At 30.2% G+C, this 14,225-nt stretch overlaps 7 protein-coding genes across 7 annotated transcripts; 4 read left to right on the top strand and 3 right to left on the bottom strand. All coding sequences in view use genetic code 12, as the record gives it.

The window, feature by feature from the left end:
• Window positions 1–294: 294 nt before the first annotated feature.
• On the top strand, window positions 295–3,129 carry PSY2 (Psy2p; the record flags this gene model as incomplete). Its single annotated transcript, XM_064904893.1, has 2 exons — window positions 295–1,789; window positions 1,859–3,129. The coding sequence occupies 2 exons, from the start codon at window positions 295–297 to the stop codon at window positions 3,127–3,129; spliced, it is 2,766 nt and encodes a 921-aa protein (XP_064764084.1).
• A 163-nt stretch (window positions 3,130–3,292) lies between these two features.
• Window positions 3,293–4,555, top strand: DFJ63DRAFT_93659 (uncharacterized protein). Its single transcript, XM_064909220.1, has one exon. It carries the CDS (start codon window positions 3,457–3,459, stop codon window positions 4,321–4,323), a length of 867 nt encoding a protein of 288 aa, XP_064764083.1. The 5' UTR covers window positions 3,293–3,456; the 3' UTR covers window positions 4,324–4,555.
• Window positions 4,468–6,025, top strand: AGE3 (Age3p). The gene has a single exon (XM_064909218.1). It carries the CDS (start codon window positions 4,788–4,790, stop codon window positions 5,913–5,915), a length of 1,128 nt encoding a protein of 375 aa, XP_064764082.1. The 5' UTR covers window positions 4,468–4,787; the 3' UTR covers window positions 5,916–6,025.
• Window positions 6,026–7,171, bottom strand: CWH8 (Cwh8p). Its single transcript, XM_064909211.1, has one exon. The coding sequence runs from the start codon at window positions 6,838–6,840 to the stop codon at window positions 6,136–6,138; it is 705 nt and encodes a 234-aa protein (XP_064764081.1). The 5' UTR covers window positions 6,841–7,171; the 3' UTR covers window positions 6,026–6,135.
• Window positions 7,171–10,580, bottom strand: DFJ63DRAFT_93634 (karyopherin beta). The gene has a single exon (XM_064909217.1). It carries the CDS (start codon window positions 10,115–10,117, stop codon window positions 7,502–7,504), a length of 2,616 nt encoding a protein of 871 aa, XP_064764080.1. The 5' UTR covers window positions 10,118–10,580; the 3' UTR covers window positions 7,171–7,501.
• SEP7 (septin) lies at window positions 10,581–13,124 on the bottom strand. Its single transcript, XM_064909216.1, has one exon. It carries the CDS (start codon window positions 12,836–12,838, stop codon window positions 11,045–11,047), a length of 1,794 nt encoding a protein of 597 aa, XP_064764079.1. The 5' UTR covers window positions 12,839–13,124; the 3' UTR covers window positions 10,581–11,044.
• Window positions 13,125–14,221, top strand: DFJ63DRAFT_93632 (NADHX epimerase). The gene has a single exon (XM_064909215.1). It carries the CDS (start codon window positions 13,412–13,414, stop codon window positions 14,171–14,173), a length of 762 nt encoding a protein of 253 aa, XP_064764078.1. The 5' UTR covers window positions 13,125–13,411; the 3' UTR covers window positions 14,174–14,221.
• Window positions 14,222–14,225: the final 4 nt, after the last annotated feature.

Raw genomic sequence — 14,225 nt, 5'->3', positions numbered from 1 at the left:
AAAGGGAAAAAAATGTGAGAATTAAAAATGGCAGCAATTTGATGATAGTTTAACTTTACAACCCATATCTATTCCATCAATTCATCACTGTTATCATCCTCATCATATCCTTTTAAAGGAGCAGACGTTCGTCCCAAACAAACTATTCATCGCCCTTTCGGTTCATATATTCCCCTTTTTCTTTTTTCTTCTTGTATTATTATTGTTTCATTTGGTTTAATATTGTTGGTTACAATCTTGTGAGTTTTATCGTTTACAACTATCTATCTATCCATCTATATATATGTATCTACAATGGAATCACCACCCCTCACGTCAAGTCAGAATAATACCATTGACGAGAGTTCAGATCAAATCTTGGTTCCAGTGGTAGGACTCACTCCTAGGCGGGTCAAAGTTTATTTATTACAAGGTGAAGATTGGTTAGATAATGGAACAGGATATTGTGTTGGAGAAATCGATGAAACTTCTAAATCACCTTATTTCTTAGTACGGAATGAAAAGGATCCTCAAGATATCATCTTAAAATCATTCTTGGAAGGTTCAATTCAATATCAGCGACAACAAGAGACTTTAATTGTTTGGACTGATCTTAATGGTAAAGATCTTGCCTTATCATTTCAAGAAATTGAAGGATGTGCTGATCTATGTGAATTCATTATTAAAGTACAACAAGAACTGTATAGTCCTGATATATCATTATATTATGTCATACCGAGCCTTACTGAAGGTGAAGATATAACTGAATTAATCACAGGTCCAGTAATATATCCTATTGAACCAACTACTACAAATCTTGAATCAATATTAGAAAATCTAAATCAAAGTTCAAGTTATCAATTCAAACGATTTAAAATCCTGAAATATATCATTGATAATGATTATTTTTCAAAATTAGTTACAGCATTTGAAGAATCAGAATTATCAAAAAATCTAATTAATCTATATACATTAAGTGAAATCATTAAAACTTTAATCTTATATAATGAAACTACATTGATTGAAGATTTATTATCATCAGATGAAAAAATATTTGCCTTATCAGGTATACTTGAATATGATCCAGAATATCCCAATTTTAAAGCTTGTCATCGAGAGTTTTTAAAGAATAAATCATTTAAAACCATTATACCAGTTGATAAATTAAAAATATTCAAAAAGGATTTCCATCTAAACTATTTAAAAGATGTGGTATTAGCTCGATTTCTTGATGATCAAACATTTAACTTATTATCGTCTTTGATTTATATAAATCAAGTTGAAGTTATCAATTATCTTAAGGATGCCAGTATCTTGGAAACCTTATTTAAAATATATAATGAAGATGATGAAATAAATCTAAAACGTGATGGTGTGAGAATGTTACATCAATATGTCCTTATTGCAAAGGGCTTACAAACTTTCCAACGACTGGAGTTCTTTTCTATGTTAGTTAAAAGTGGACTATTCAAAATGATTAGTTTTGCTTTGAAAGATCTGGAAAATAGTATCAGAGTTCTAGGTACGGAATTGATTGTCATTATTATAGAACAAGATGTTTCGTTAGTGAATTCAGTTGATAATGAAGAAAATATTGATAATTCAGATCCACCAGCTGGAAATCATATCATTAATGAAGAAGAGAAATCAATTGTTGCTACAAATGATACAAAACGACTTAAATTAAAATTATCAGATGATATGACTTTAATTACTATATTAACTAAGTTATTAGTAGAAGATAAAAATCCCGGATTAAAAGTTCAAGCCTTTGAAGCATTAAGAATTTTATTAGATGCTAATATTGCAAGTAATAATGAACTTGATATCAATGATCCATCAAAATTACAACCCATTCCTTCATCATTACCACCACCAGCATCAACTAATCCCATTCACAATAATAATAATAATAATAATCACATACCAACTGACAACGATGATGAAGAAGAAAATACTAACGGAATCATTGAACCCGATGATTTTAAAGATATTAATATTAAGAATTATTTCAAAGCATTTTATTCTGAGGTTGCACCTAAATTATTTCATAATTTAATTGAATTAGCTTCAATGTCAGACGATGCTATTGATTCCAATGTTATAGAAAGTATCAGAAGTAATCAATTATTATATCAACATTTATGTGAATTAATTTCTTTCTGTACTAAAGAACATGAAAGCCATATATCACGACCATTTTTCCTTGAAAGTAATATTTTATTAGGACTTGGGAAATTAATAAAAATCAATGTTAAAACGATTTTAAAATTAAGTGCTATAAGATGTTTAAAAAGTTTAATCTTATTGAATGATAATTTTTATACTCGATATATTATTAATAATCAAATTTTACATTATTTTTTTGATTATTTTGAAAAGATTGCTGATCAAAATAATTTAGCTAATTCAACATGTTTAGATTTCATTGAATTAATTCTTAAAAATTGTGATGAATCAATAACTATTAAGAGACAAAATTATAAATTATTAGCCAGTTATATTTATAATGATTTTAAAGAATTTTGTGGAACAAAAATCAATCATGTTAGTACTGGAAGAGAATTAATTGATTTAGTTGAAAATGGATTTTATGATGATTGTAATTCATCAAGTATGGTTAATGGTACTGAAAATACTACTAAAAATGATGATATGAGTTTTGGATCTGATGAAGAATTTTTAAATAGTCATAATGCTTCAACTCCAATTAATGAAGAAGATAATGATATGATTGATCTGGAAGAAAGTGTGCTTGATAAACATACTCCAACTGATATATTTGAGCATACTGTTGTTAATGGAGAAAAGCGACCTCGAGAAGATGAAGAAGAGGATGATGAATCAGATTCTGAAGTTGAAGTAGATCAAGATCAAGAACAAGTTATCGGGAATGGCAAGTTCAAATCTGAAACTGAAGAGGTTATAACATCATCAGATGAAAGTTCAGACATTAATTCCCATAAAGGAAAGAATGGAGTAACGATCTTGACTACCACTCATAAAAATCATGATAATAATAATAATAATAACACTAGTAATGGTGGTGATGAAGTAGAAGTAAAGAAATCAAAGTCTAATGGAGTTCAAAAGAGATTTTCTTCAGCTAGTAAAAAGATTGCTTTAAGCTTAAGAAATAAAAACAATTGAATACGATAATAATAATATATAGTGTTTTTTTCAAATAGTTAGTATATAATAAAGACTTGATGAATATGAAGTAAATGAAAAATGATGTTTTCTTATGTTAAATTTAAGAAAGTTAATGTAAAGTAGTTTGCAACCGTCATGTCAAAATAAAAAAGAACGCCATACTCCGGAAATCGAAATCCTCGGTAATATACAAAATTGTCTGGAGAGACAGGGAAAAAAAATTGTGGGGTTTTATCAGCAGCCAAAGTTTTATGAATGAAGAATAATTAAATCATTCTTTCATTCAAATCAATTGCTTCTTCTGTATTATAAACAACAACAAGTATGAGTTTAGATCAAACATTCATAACGAATTCAAGTTGGAAACCAGATTTATTTAAGGGGAAAGTTGTGTTTGTTACTGGGGGAGCAGGAACCATTTGTCGAGTTCAAACAGAAGCATTAGTATTATTAGGAGCTAATGCTGCTATTGTAGGTAGAAATAAAGAAAAGACAGATGCTGCTGCTATAGAGATTTCTAAACTTAGAAAAGATGCTAAAGTGATATCATGTCCCAATACCGACGTAAGAAAAGTTCAATCTATAGTTGAAGCAGTTAATAAAACTATTAAAGAATTAGGTAGAATTGATTTTGTTATAGCAGGAGCAGCAGGGAATTTTTTGGCTGATTTCAATCATTTATCATCCAATGCATTTAAATCAGTTGTTGATATTGATTTATTAGGATCTTTTAATACTGTTAAAGCCACATTTGTTGAATTAAGAAAAAATAAAGGTGCTATATTATTTGTTAGTGCTACATTACATTATTATGGAGTTCCATTTCAAATCCATGTGGGAGCAGCTAAAGCTGGGGTTGATGCGTTATCCAATGCATTAGCGGTTGAATTGGGTCCTATTGGAATTAGAAGTAATGTGATTGCCCCTGGATTAGTAGATGGTACTGAAGGGATGGATCGATTACTTACCACCAGTAAATCAAATGCCCAAACTAAGATACCATTGCAAAGATTAGCTACTACAAGAGATATAGCAGAAGCCACTGTGTTTTTGTTTTCTCCTGCTGCATCATATATAACAGGTACCGTTCAAGTGGTTGATGGAGCAGCCTGGCATTTAGGGAGTACTAAAAAGGATGAATATCCAGTATTAATCAAACAAAAGAATGAAGAAACCGTTACCAAGTTATAGTCCAGATAGTATTACTTACTGATTGATTGATTGATCAGTCTTCTTACTCCATACATCTTGTAATGAATAGACATGAATCGTAATCATAATTTGTAGTTCAGTTCAGTTCAGTTCATTTTGGCTGTAAATAAATAAATAAAATTTAAAAAATGACGCGTTGTTCTTTCTTTCTGTTTGGAGTGTCACCCAAAATTAAAGTGAGATTTTTTTTCATGATGAAGCAGAACAGAAGAAAAAAAATGAGATCTTATCAGCACTACGACGAAAGCCTTTTACCAACCAAGATAAAGTTATCTTTTCAACCAATAGTATCAGGGCTGAATCGAATCTCTATTGGAAGTTAGCAAGACAGACAGATAGCAGCACCAACACCAACACCAACATTTGATTTCATCCTTACATTCCTTTGTTAAAAAGTTATAGATAGATATCCTCATTCATTTCATTTCATTCATTCATTCATTATGTCACTTGATCCAGAAACTCGTAGGAAACTTTTATTATTACAAAAGACAGGCGAAAATAAGAAATGTGCTGATTGCTCAGCTCCTAATCCTCAATGGGCTTCTCCAAAGTTTGGGATTTTCATTTGTTTGGAATGTGCTGGGATTCATAGAGGTTTAGGTGTTCATATTTCATTTGTAAGATCAATTACAATGGATCAATTTAAACCTGAAGAAACTTTAAGAATGGAAAAAGGGGGTAATCAAAAGATTAAAGAATATTTCATTAAAAATGGTGTTGATATAACTTTACCTGCTAAATTAAAATATGATAATTATGTTGCTGAAGATTATAAAGAATTATTAACGGCTGAAATTGAAGGTAAAGAATTTATTGCAAAAGATCATACTGGAAAGACTTTACCAACAGCTGCATCAATCCTTTCCAATCAATCATCTCATAACAATTCAACTTCAAATATAAATCAAGATCCAATTCAATCTCGTAGAAATACTCCAACTTTATCCAATGATCGATTAAAAAATGAAGCTTATTTCGCTGATTTAGGGAATAAAAATGAAACAAGATCAGAAAATTTACCTCCATCTCAAGGAGGGAAATATACCGGATTTGGTAATACTCCAGCTCCAACTACTGCCAATGGTAATTCTTCATTAAGTGGATTTACTTTAGATAAATTACAAACTGATCCATTAGGAACTTTTACTAAAGGTTGGGGATTATTTTCTTCATCAGTTGCCAAATCAGTTAATGAAGTTAATGAAAGTGTAATTAAACCAGGTATTTCTCAATTACAACAAAGTGAATTTGGTAATGAAGCCAAAAGAGCCATGGCTCAATTTGGCCAAAAAATGCAAGAAACTGGTAAATATGGTCAAGAAACGTTTACTACATTCACTGGTGATGTTCAAGATAAAGGTCTTAATAAAACTTTAGATCAAAATTTTGGAAAATTATTTGGAAATTTAAATATTGTTGGATCATCTCAACAAGATGAAGTTCCATCTGCATTTGGCCTTTCAAGACCTCAAGAAAAGACTAGTTTAGGTGGTTTCAGTGGTGGATCTACTGCTACTGCTGCTTCTAAAAAGCATGATGAGGAAGAAGATAAATGGGATGACTTTTAGATTGCTGAGTCTGATTCTCTTGTATAGTTACTTTTAATCTTTGTTTTTTTTTACTTTGTTTCTTTTACTTTTTATGTTTGTTATATTTAAATATTTTTGGTTTTGATGCATTCAAATTTTCTATATAAATATTTACTTCTACCTCCTTACTTCTTTCATACCTTCCTTGCAATTTTCTTTATTAATAATAAATATACACTTATAAATCTATGTTGTTTTTTTAATCATTTTTAATTCCTTTAACTTGATTTGATAATTTTACATATGTATTATATTCATCTTCAAAACTTTGATAACAATGAAAATAACTATCCTTGACATAGAAATAATGAACTATAGGCCAATTCAATACCCAATCCACTAATCCAATATCTCTTGCCATTGATGTCGCTATGAAATAAAATAATCCTAATGTAGATCCAAGAGTTACTCCCACAATAACTTGAGGAATAGTATGATATAAAAGATAAACTCTTGAAAATGGCACTAACAAACATCCCACAAATAAAACCACGGCCCCAACCCCCTTTTGAAATTTCGATAAATGTTTGATTTTAAATAAGATAATACAAATGAAATAAGCGGTAAAGAATCCCATGAATTGAGAATGAGCAGATGGCATACCATAAGTTAAACTATAAGATCCCGATGCAAAATCCTTATGAAACTCAGGTCGTGGTTGTTTCATAATCCGTTTCACAATCTTATTCAAGATCTCACCAATTAAATGACCTCCAACCACTATAACTGGTTCAATTTCTCGAGTTATTAAAAACCAGGCGGTATAAAATACCATCACATAAATAGGTAATAATGATAGATGAACTGATATATATGATATTATATCATTGGGATCGTATAACACATAGGTGTGATCGAACGGTATAGGGTCATACTCTGCACCACTAGGAATGAATGCTGACATATCTCTTCAATGACCTTAACGTTAGATCAATCGACTGTTCTATCTGCCTGGTCTGAGGTGGTCTTTCAAATTTAACCGCTAATTTGTTCAAACAGAAGATGAAAAAAAAAAAAAAGATTGAACGCGAAAAATTTCACGCTACAGATATTTAAAACTTTTGCAATCTAAATGATAATGATATGTGTATATTGACTTAAAATAGTAATAATAATATAGAGGATTATGGGGATGAATATGAGAGTGAGAAAGGGAGGATGAGAGGACATTATAGAGGACGTGAAAATAGAGACATGAGAGTTTTATGTATGTAAAAAGGATTCTAGAGATGTAGTAATGTATATACAGATATAGTATATATGAGAGTTATATATAAGAGATGAAATGATGAAGGGTGGGGGGAGGGAAATGACTTAGAGTATTAAAAATTAGAGTTAAGGGAGTTAGAGGAAAGTGGAATTCCAATACTAAAAAATATCAAACAACAACCATGGAATAAAAGTGGAAAATCAAACTAATAATAATAAATAAATAAAAATATGTGTGAGAGAATGAAATATAATAAGATATGAAAAACAAAAAAAAAACAGAGAGAAGAGAAGAGAAAAGATGCTGATTTGTATGTATGGAGATGAAGTTGATCATGGAAATTGATATAGTGTGATTAACCTTGAAGAGAGATTTGTCTCTTTTGTTGATCTCTAGCCCATCTGGCTGCTTCCTTGGTTTTATGATCAAAATTAGGATTAGATCTGGTCTTTTTAATAAGATCAGTCACCCAAGGTTGAGTATAAACATCTTTGAATTCACCATTTGGAAACATAGCAGCAATATCACCTAATAATCCAGTAGCTGATCGACAAACTGATTCAATGGTTAATAAAGTATAATCAACACTAATTCTTTGAATAAAGGAAAATATAGATCCAATATGAGGATATATGAATTGAGGTTCACCATTTAACCCTCCAACTATACCAACATAACAATCCAATACTGCTTCTTTAACACTAACCACATATTCTAAAGCTTCAATTGATCCATTTTCAGGTTCAAGTTGAGAAGCTAATTCACAAATTTGAATAACTAAACTGGTATAAACATTGAAATTATTTCCAATAGCAGCAGCAACATCTCCAAAACATGATAAGATTAATGGACGTAATTCTTTTCTAACTTCAGCATTATTTAAATTAGATCCTAAAATAGTCATTAATCCTTCTAAATATGGTACAATTTGAACTCCTAATGATTGAGCTAAATCTGCCACAATACCAATAGCAGCATTACAAATAGTTGAATCAGTATTTTGTAAAGCTTTACTTAAATATGGTAAAAATGCATCCATATATTTAACAAATTCACCTCCAATTGATCCTGCCACAGTAGCAATAGCAAATAAAATATCTTCTTCAATTAATGAATTTGCTTCTTGAGCAGCTAATAATTTTAAAAACATTGATAATAAACTATCAGAAACAGAAGTAACATCTTGACCTAATCTACCTATTATTTTAGTTAATAAGTTTAAGATATTACTTTGTAATTCTTCAAGATTACCTCTATCTTCATTAGAAGAAATTTGTGATTGCATAGATATAGTAGCTTCAAGTCTGGTTAAAGCATCATTAGCAATACTTTGAACAATAGGAATAGTATCATTGGCACTATAAGAAACAATAGTTGAAAGAGTTTCAAAAGCTGAAGTTCTTGAACTAAATTCATTATCTTCTCTATTAGTTAATTGCATTAATATTGGAACAATATTTGGATAATATTGAGACATAAAACTAGTTGCACTTTTATCAGAATCAACACATAATTGTTCCCAAATATTAATTAAAGTCCAACAACAATTAGTTGAAACTTTTGGATGATCTTGTAATCCACTAACTAATGCTTCTAAAAGTGTAGGTAATTGAGTATTAACATCAATTGAATCAATTAATAAATCAGTAATTCTACCTAAACACCAAGCCACAGTTTCTTTAACTTGTAAGGATGAATCACCAATTAATAATAAGATAGGTTCTAAAGCTTGAGCTACAACCGTTCTTAATTGATCATGTTCTGGGCCATCTAAAATAGAACCAAAAGCCATAACAGCAGCTTCTCTTTCTCTCCAATTTTCAGAACCAATATTGGCCGATACAAATTGTAAAGTTGGATCAGTAACATAATTTTGAACATTATTAGCAAATAAGGCTAAACAAGAACCAGCAGCCATAGCTACTGACCAATCATCATCTTCTGGATCTTCATGTTGTCTAGTTAATAAGGTTAATAAAGTTGGTAAAACATCTTGAAGAGCAACCAAAGCAAAATTAAAAGTAATTAAATCAGCTGAATTTGCGGCTTCAACTGAATCAAGACCAGCATCCTGTCTTGCCATTGCTGATTCAATTTCATCTTCACAAACAGTTGACCAAAATTCAACCGCCATACATGCTACTCTTTCATCATTACTTTGCATACCTGATACAGTCAAGCCATATAAAGCTTTTTCCATATAAAGAGACATATATCGATAATAAGTTGCCATTATTCTTGAAAGACAACCAAAAGCACTTGCTTGTAATTCGGGATCATCAGCTTGAGTAGCTTCACAAACCACTTGCATAATATAATTTCTTTCACCTTCATTTTCAAAATTATTTTTAATAAAAGCTAAAGAATTAACTAAAGCATTTAAAGCAGTTAATCTAACCACTTTAGGTTCTGAACTTTGAACCCCTTGAACAATAGCAATTAAAATCCCACTTGCTTGAGCAATGATAGCAGGATTAAGAGGATCAGCACTTTCACAAATATAACCAATAGCCAAATGACTTGCCTTTTTAACATTAGTTTTATTTTCAGCTTTAGTATTGTTTATTATAGTTGGAATTAATTCTGACCATTCATTTCTAGGTAATTCAATATCAGCAATAGCAGCTACTAATTGAGCAGCTGATGATGCTACTTTTTCATCTTCAGTTTCTAAAGCTTGAATGGCTTTTGATTTAATCCCTGATTTATAATCAACTGATAAATTAATCCAACGAGCTTGTTGAGCTAATTTTGTTTTGGTATCTTTAGAAGTTAATTGATTCTTTAAAAAAAGACCAGCTAACATTCTAACTTCAGTTTTAGCCTCTTCATTGATTAAAGCATCGATTAAAAGGGTGACAAAGTCTTCGAAATAGTTATTGGCAGCTTCATTTAATTGTAATTCTGCTTCTGTTCTTTTATTAGGATCACGATTGAACAAAGCATGTTCTAAAACTTCAAGAATATTCATTATGGATAGGAGAGGGGGTATGATGATATATGATTGTCTTGATACGATGAGGTAATGATCGATGAAGGGATATAAATAAATGAAATTAACAAATAAATAAAATAAAATAATATAAAAATCACTTTAATTAAGCAAGGAAAACGGACTCTTTTTTTAGAATTATACGTGATTAATCAATCAACAACTGAATAGATAAACGTGAGATAGATGTCTTGAGTGGATGGAGGAGTAGGTGTAATGATCGATATAGCAAAACGACGATATGATTCCTCCTTGTCTTGATGGATTTGTATCAGTTGGCTAGTAGTTAATCTAATATGGTCTATGATTCCCACAAAAGTTTGGTTGACAAGATGATATGGACTGGATCAGTTGAGTAAAACACTAAAACACGATTGGGATGTACGTGATGATTGGTGTGATCGTCGTGGGTGGTGTACGTCGTTGATGTTGCTGTCTTCGTCGTCGCCGTCGTAAGGTCTTCTTGTCCTGTTGTTCAAAAGTCTGTGAGAGAGAGATGAAATCAGATTTTGAGATTTTAATTTTAATTTTTTTTTCTTCTTTTGATTTCTGAGAAAAGAAAAAATTTAGCTGTTGACTTTGGGAGAGTGTGTATTTATCAAATTGATAATAATAGTCTATAAATTCCTATTTAGTAGCTGGATGGATGGGATAGATGGAAGTTTACCAATAGTAGGTATGAACATTATGGGTTATGTATGTCATTGAATGGGTTACTCTATACTGTCATATGTTAGTACCTTCATTCAATGGTCAATTACTTACGTTTAACTACAAGTTATCACCAATATGGATCACTGTTATCCTACATCAATATCTATAAAACTAATAAATCATCTCTTTTTAATAATATGATAGATTATATATTTACACATAGATATATAAAAGTCTTTCTTTCTTTCTTGATCAACTTCTTTGTTCCACATATGAATGAAGATCAGTCAATGTCTCATCTTTAGTAATGGTTGAATGTCTTGTAGTATCACCATCATTTTCACCATCATCATCATTGGTAGTTTCATTATTAGATTTCGGTTTTTCAACTGATTCTAGTCTTTTCATTAATGCTCTTTCTTTAAGTTTTAATTCAGCGGCTTTCTTTTCTAATAATGCTGCTCTATGAGCTAATTCTTTGGCACTAGCCATTTCCATTTCTTCAAGTTTTTGTTGTCTTTCTAAAATTCTTTCATGTCTTATAACATAAGGTACAGTTTCTGAAATTTGACGTAATTGATTACGTTGAGGGGCAATTGAAAGTCTTTTGAATTGTCCATTGGTTGGAATAAGATTTCTGGGTGGTGGTATATTATCTTTTCCATGATCAAATGATATGGTTGAAGTTGATGATGTAAAGGATCCATTATCTTTAGTTTTAGAAGTTCCATTAAAATCTTCATCATCATCATCATCATCTAATAATAAAGTATTTTTCTTTCTTGAAATTGAACTATTAGATGCAAGTGATTCATCATCGCCATTATGACTAGTACTATTGGTAATTGAACTTCCAAGAGTAGTATTAAGATTTGTAAGTTGAGCTAAATTAGATAATGATGGAACACTATTAGCTCCAAATTCATTATGATGTTCAACTGTATCATGGAATTCACTATCATCATATTCATCATCATTATGATTATTTGAACCACCATTATTATTACCTCCAGTAACTTTAGTTAATCTTTCAGTTCTATAAGTTTCATATAAGAAATCATGAGTTAAATCTTTAAAATCTTGTAAATGAGATCCTAATAATACTGATTTTAAAATAGGGAAATCACTATATTGAGTATCATTTATATCAATTAAACCCCAAGGTAATTGTCTACCTCTAATTAAATTAGTTTGACCATTGGTTGGATCTTTAACTTCAAATTCTTCTTCAGAAGTTATAATGGCAAATGGTTGTAAAGCAGCTAAATATTTACATTCTTGAATTAATTCATAATCTTCATCTTCATCAAATTCATGTAATATACTATCAAATTGAAAAATTGGCACATTGAATTTTTCAATATCAATTTTAATTTGAGTTTTAAAATGTTTTAATTCAGTTTCAGTGAATGTATCAGCTCTACCTATAACAGGGATAATATTAACATATTTTGATAATCTTTTCATACATTGAATATCAATCTCTCTTAATCCATGACCAGTTGGTGTTATGAAATATAATAAAGCATGAACTCTGGTATCTATGAATCTTGGATTTCTTTTAATTCTAGTTTCTTCAGCTAAAACCAAATCAAATTGTTGTTTTAAATAATTTTCAATTTCAAGAAAACATAATTCATTATTTAAATTTTCTCCAAACCCTGGAGTATCAATAATTGATAATAATAATTTTAAATTTTCATCATCAATTAATTCAACTTTTGTTTCAGTTAATGCAATACCAGGTTCTTCATTGGAAGTTCTAGCATTGAATTCTTGTCTAGTTAATATAGAAGTATTTGGTAAGGCAACTGATTTAGCAGATGTGAAAGTTAAAGTTTTAGTATCAGTATCACTAGCATTTTCAAAACGATGACTCAAGACTTTTTTATTTAAAAGACTATTAATAAAAGTAGTTTTACCATTACCCAGTTCACCAACCACCATAAAAGTGAATTTTACCCCTTTTTTGGCATCTTTTCTATAGTTGATCATAGGAGAGTTACTGATCATCGAAGGACTCTCGTAAGTATACAGTTGATCCATGATAAGTTATGATTTTTTGTAAATGTGTGTGTAATATATGATATATGATATATGATTATGAATTTTAATGCTCGTCAAAACTGTTAACGTGTAATGAAAGGTAATGAATGAGATGAAAGCCAACGGATGGATATGTATTTATATGAATCTACCTTCACAGCTGCAAGTTCAATCTATGGTTATATATCTGTTTCAATTCTAATTGATAACACCCTGTTTGCTAAACCTCCTTATTGTTTTCTTCTTTCAACGTTTGGGTTTCAGTGTTGATTCAGAATTGATTTTTGGGTTTATACTCATTTACAGAACAAGAAAAAATAAATCCTGAGTTGTATGCAGGATGACACGTTACAAGTCAGAATTGAGAGTAAAATGTCGGATAAGGAGAAAAGAAAGAGACATTACAGTTGATACGACATTGTCTGATAAATTGTTAAATAAAGGTAATCAGGCTATTTTCACTATAGGTAACTTTAGTGATACATGTTAAGGTGAAACTTTATCTTATAAGAAGACTTTGAAAGATTCAATTGATGGGATAGTTCAAGGTATACTTTATTAGATAACTCAAAAATGATTCGATCCACTTTTAAAACTCTATCAGCTAAAGCTGCTTCTCAATTAGATCAAGAATTAATGTCAACTGGAGCATTTTCTATAGATCAATTAATGGAATTGGCCGGTTTGGCTGTGGCTCAAGCTGTTTATAAACAATATCCTCCAACTTCAACTTCATCATCATCATCATCTCAAAAAGTATTGGTTTTAGTGGGTCCAGGTAATAATGGTGGGGATGGTCTTGTTGCTGCAAGACATTTAAAATTATGGGGTGGATATGATCCTATATTATATTATCCTAAAAAATCATCTAAAAATCAATTATATACTAATTTATTAACTCAATTAGTTGATTTAGAAGTTCCTGAAATATCAACCGTAGATGAAGTCAAACATCTACTTTCTGTATCAAATAATGTAAAATTAATCATTGATGCTTTATTTGGTTTCTCATTTAAACCTCCTATTAGAGAACCATTCCTTGAATTAATCACTTATTTGTCAGAAAATCATACTACTATCGTTCCAATAGTATCCATTGATATACCTTCTGGTTGGGATGTTGATAATGGTCCAGGTGAAATAGATATTAATCCGACAATGCTTATAAGTCTTACCGCTCCAAAACCGTGTGCTGCAAAATTCATCGAATCTTCTTCTCCTGATAAATCTCATTATCTTGGTGGAAGATTTATAAATCAAAAGATTGCTAAAAAATATGATATTGAAGATTTAATTCAAAAGTACAAAGACGATCAATTGATTGTAAAGTTATGATTTCTATTTATGACCTACCCATATATATCTATATCTATATCTATTTATATAT

This window comes from Scheffersomyces coipomensis (assembly GCF_036884675.1).
Source record: "Scheffersomyces coipomensis strain NRRL Y-17651 chromosome Unknown DFJ63scaffold_2, whole genome shotgun sequence".
Taxonomy (NCBI): domain Eukaryota; kingdom Fungi; phylum Ascomycota; class Pichiomycetes; order Serinales; family Debaryomycetaceae; genus Scheffersomyces; species Scheffersomyces coipomensis.
This window is presented reverse-complemented; position numbering and strand designations above follow the sequence as displayed.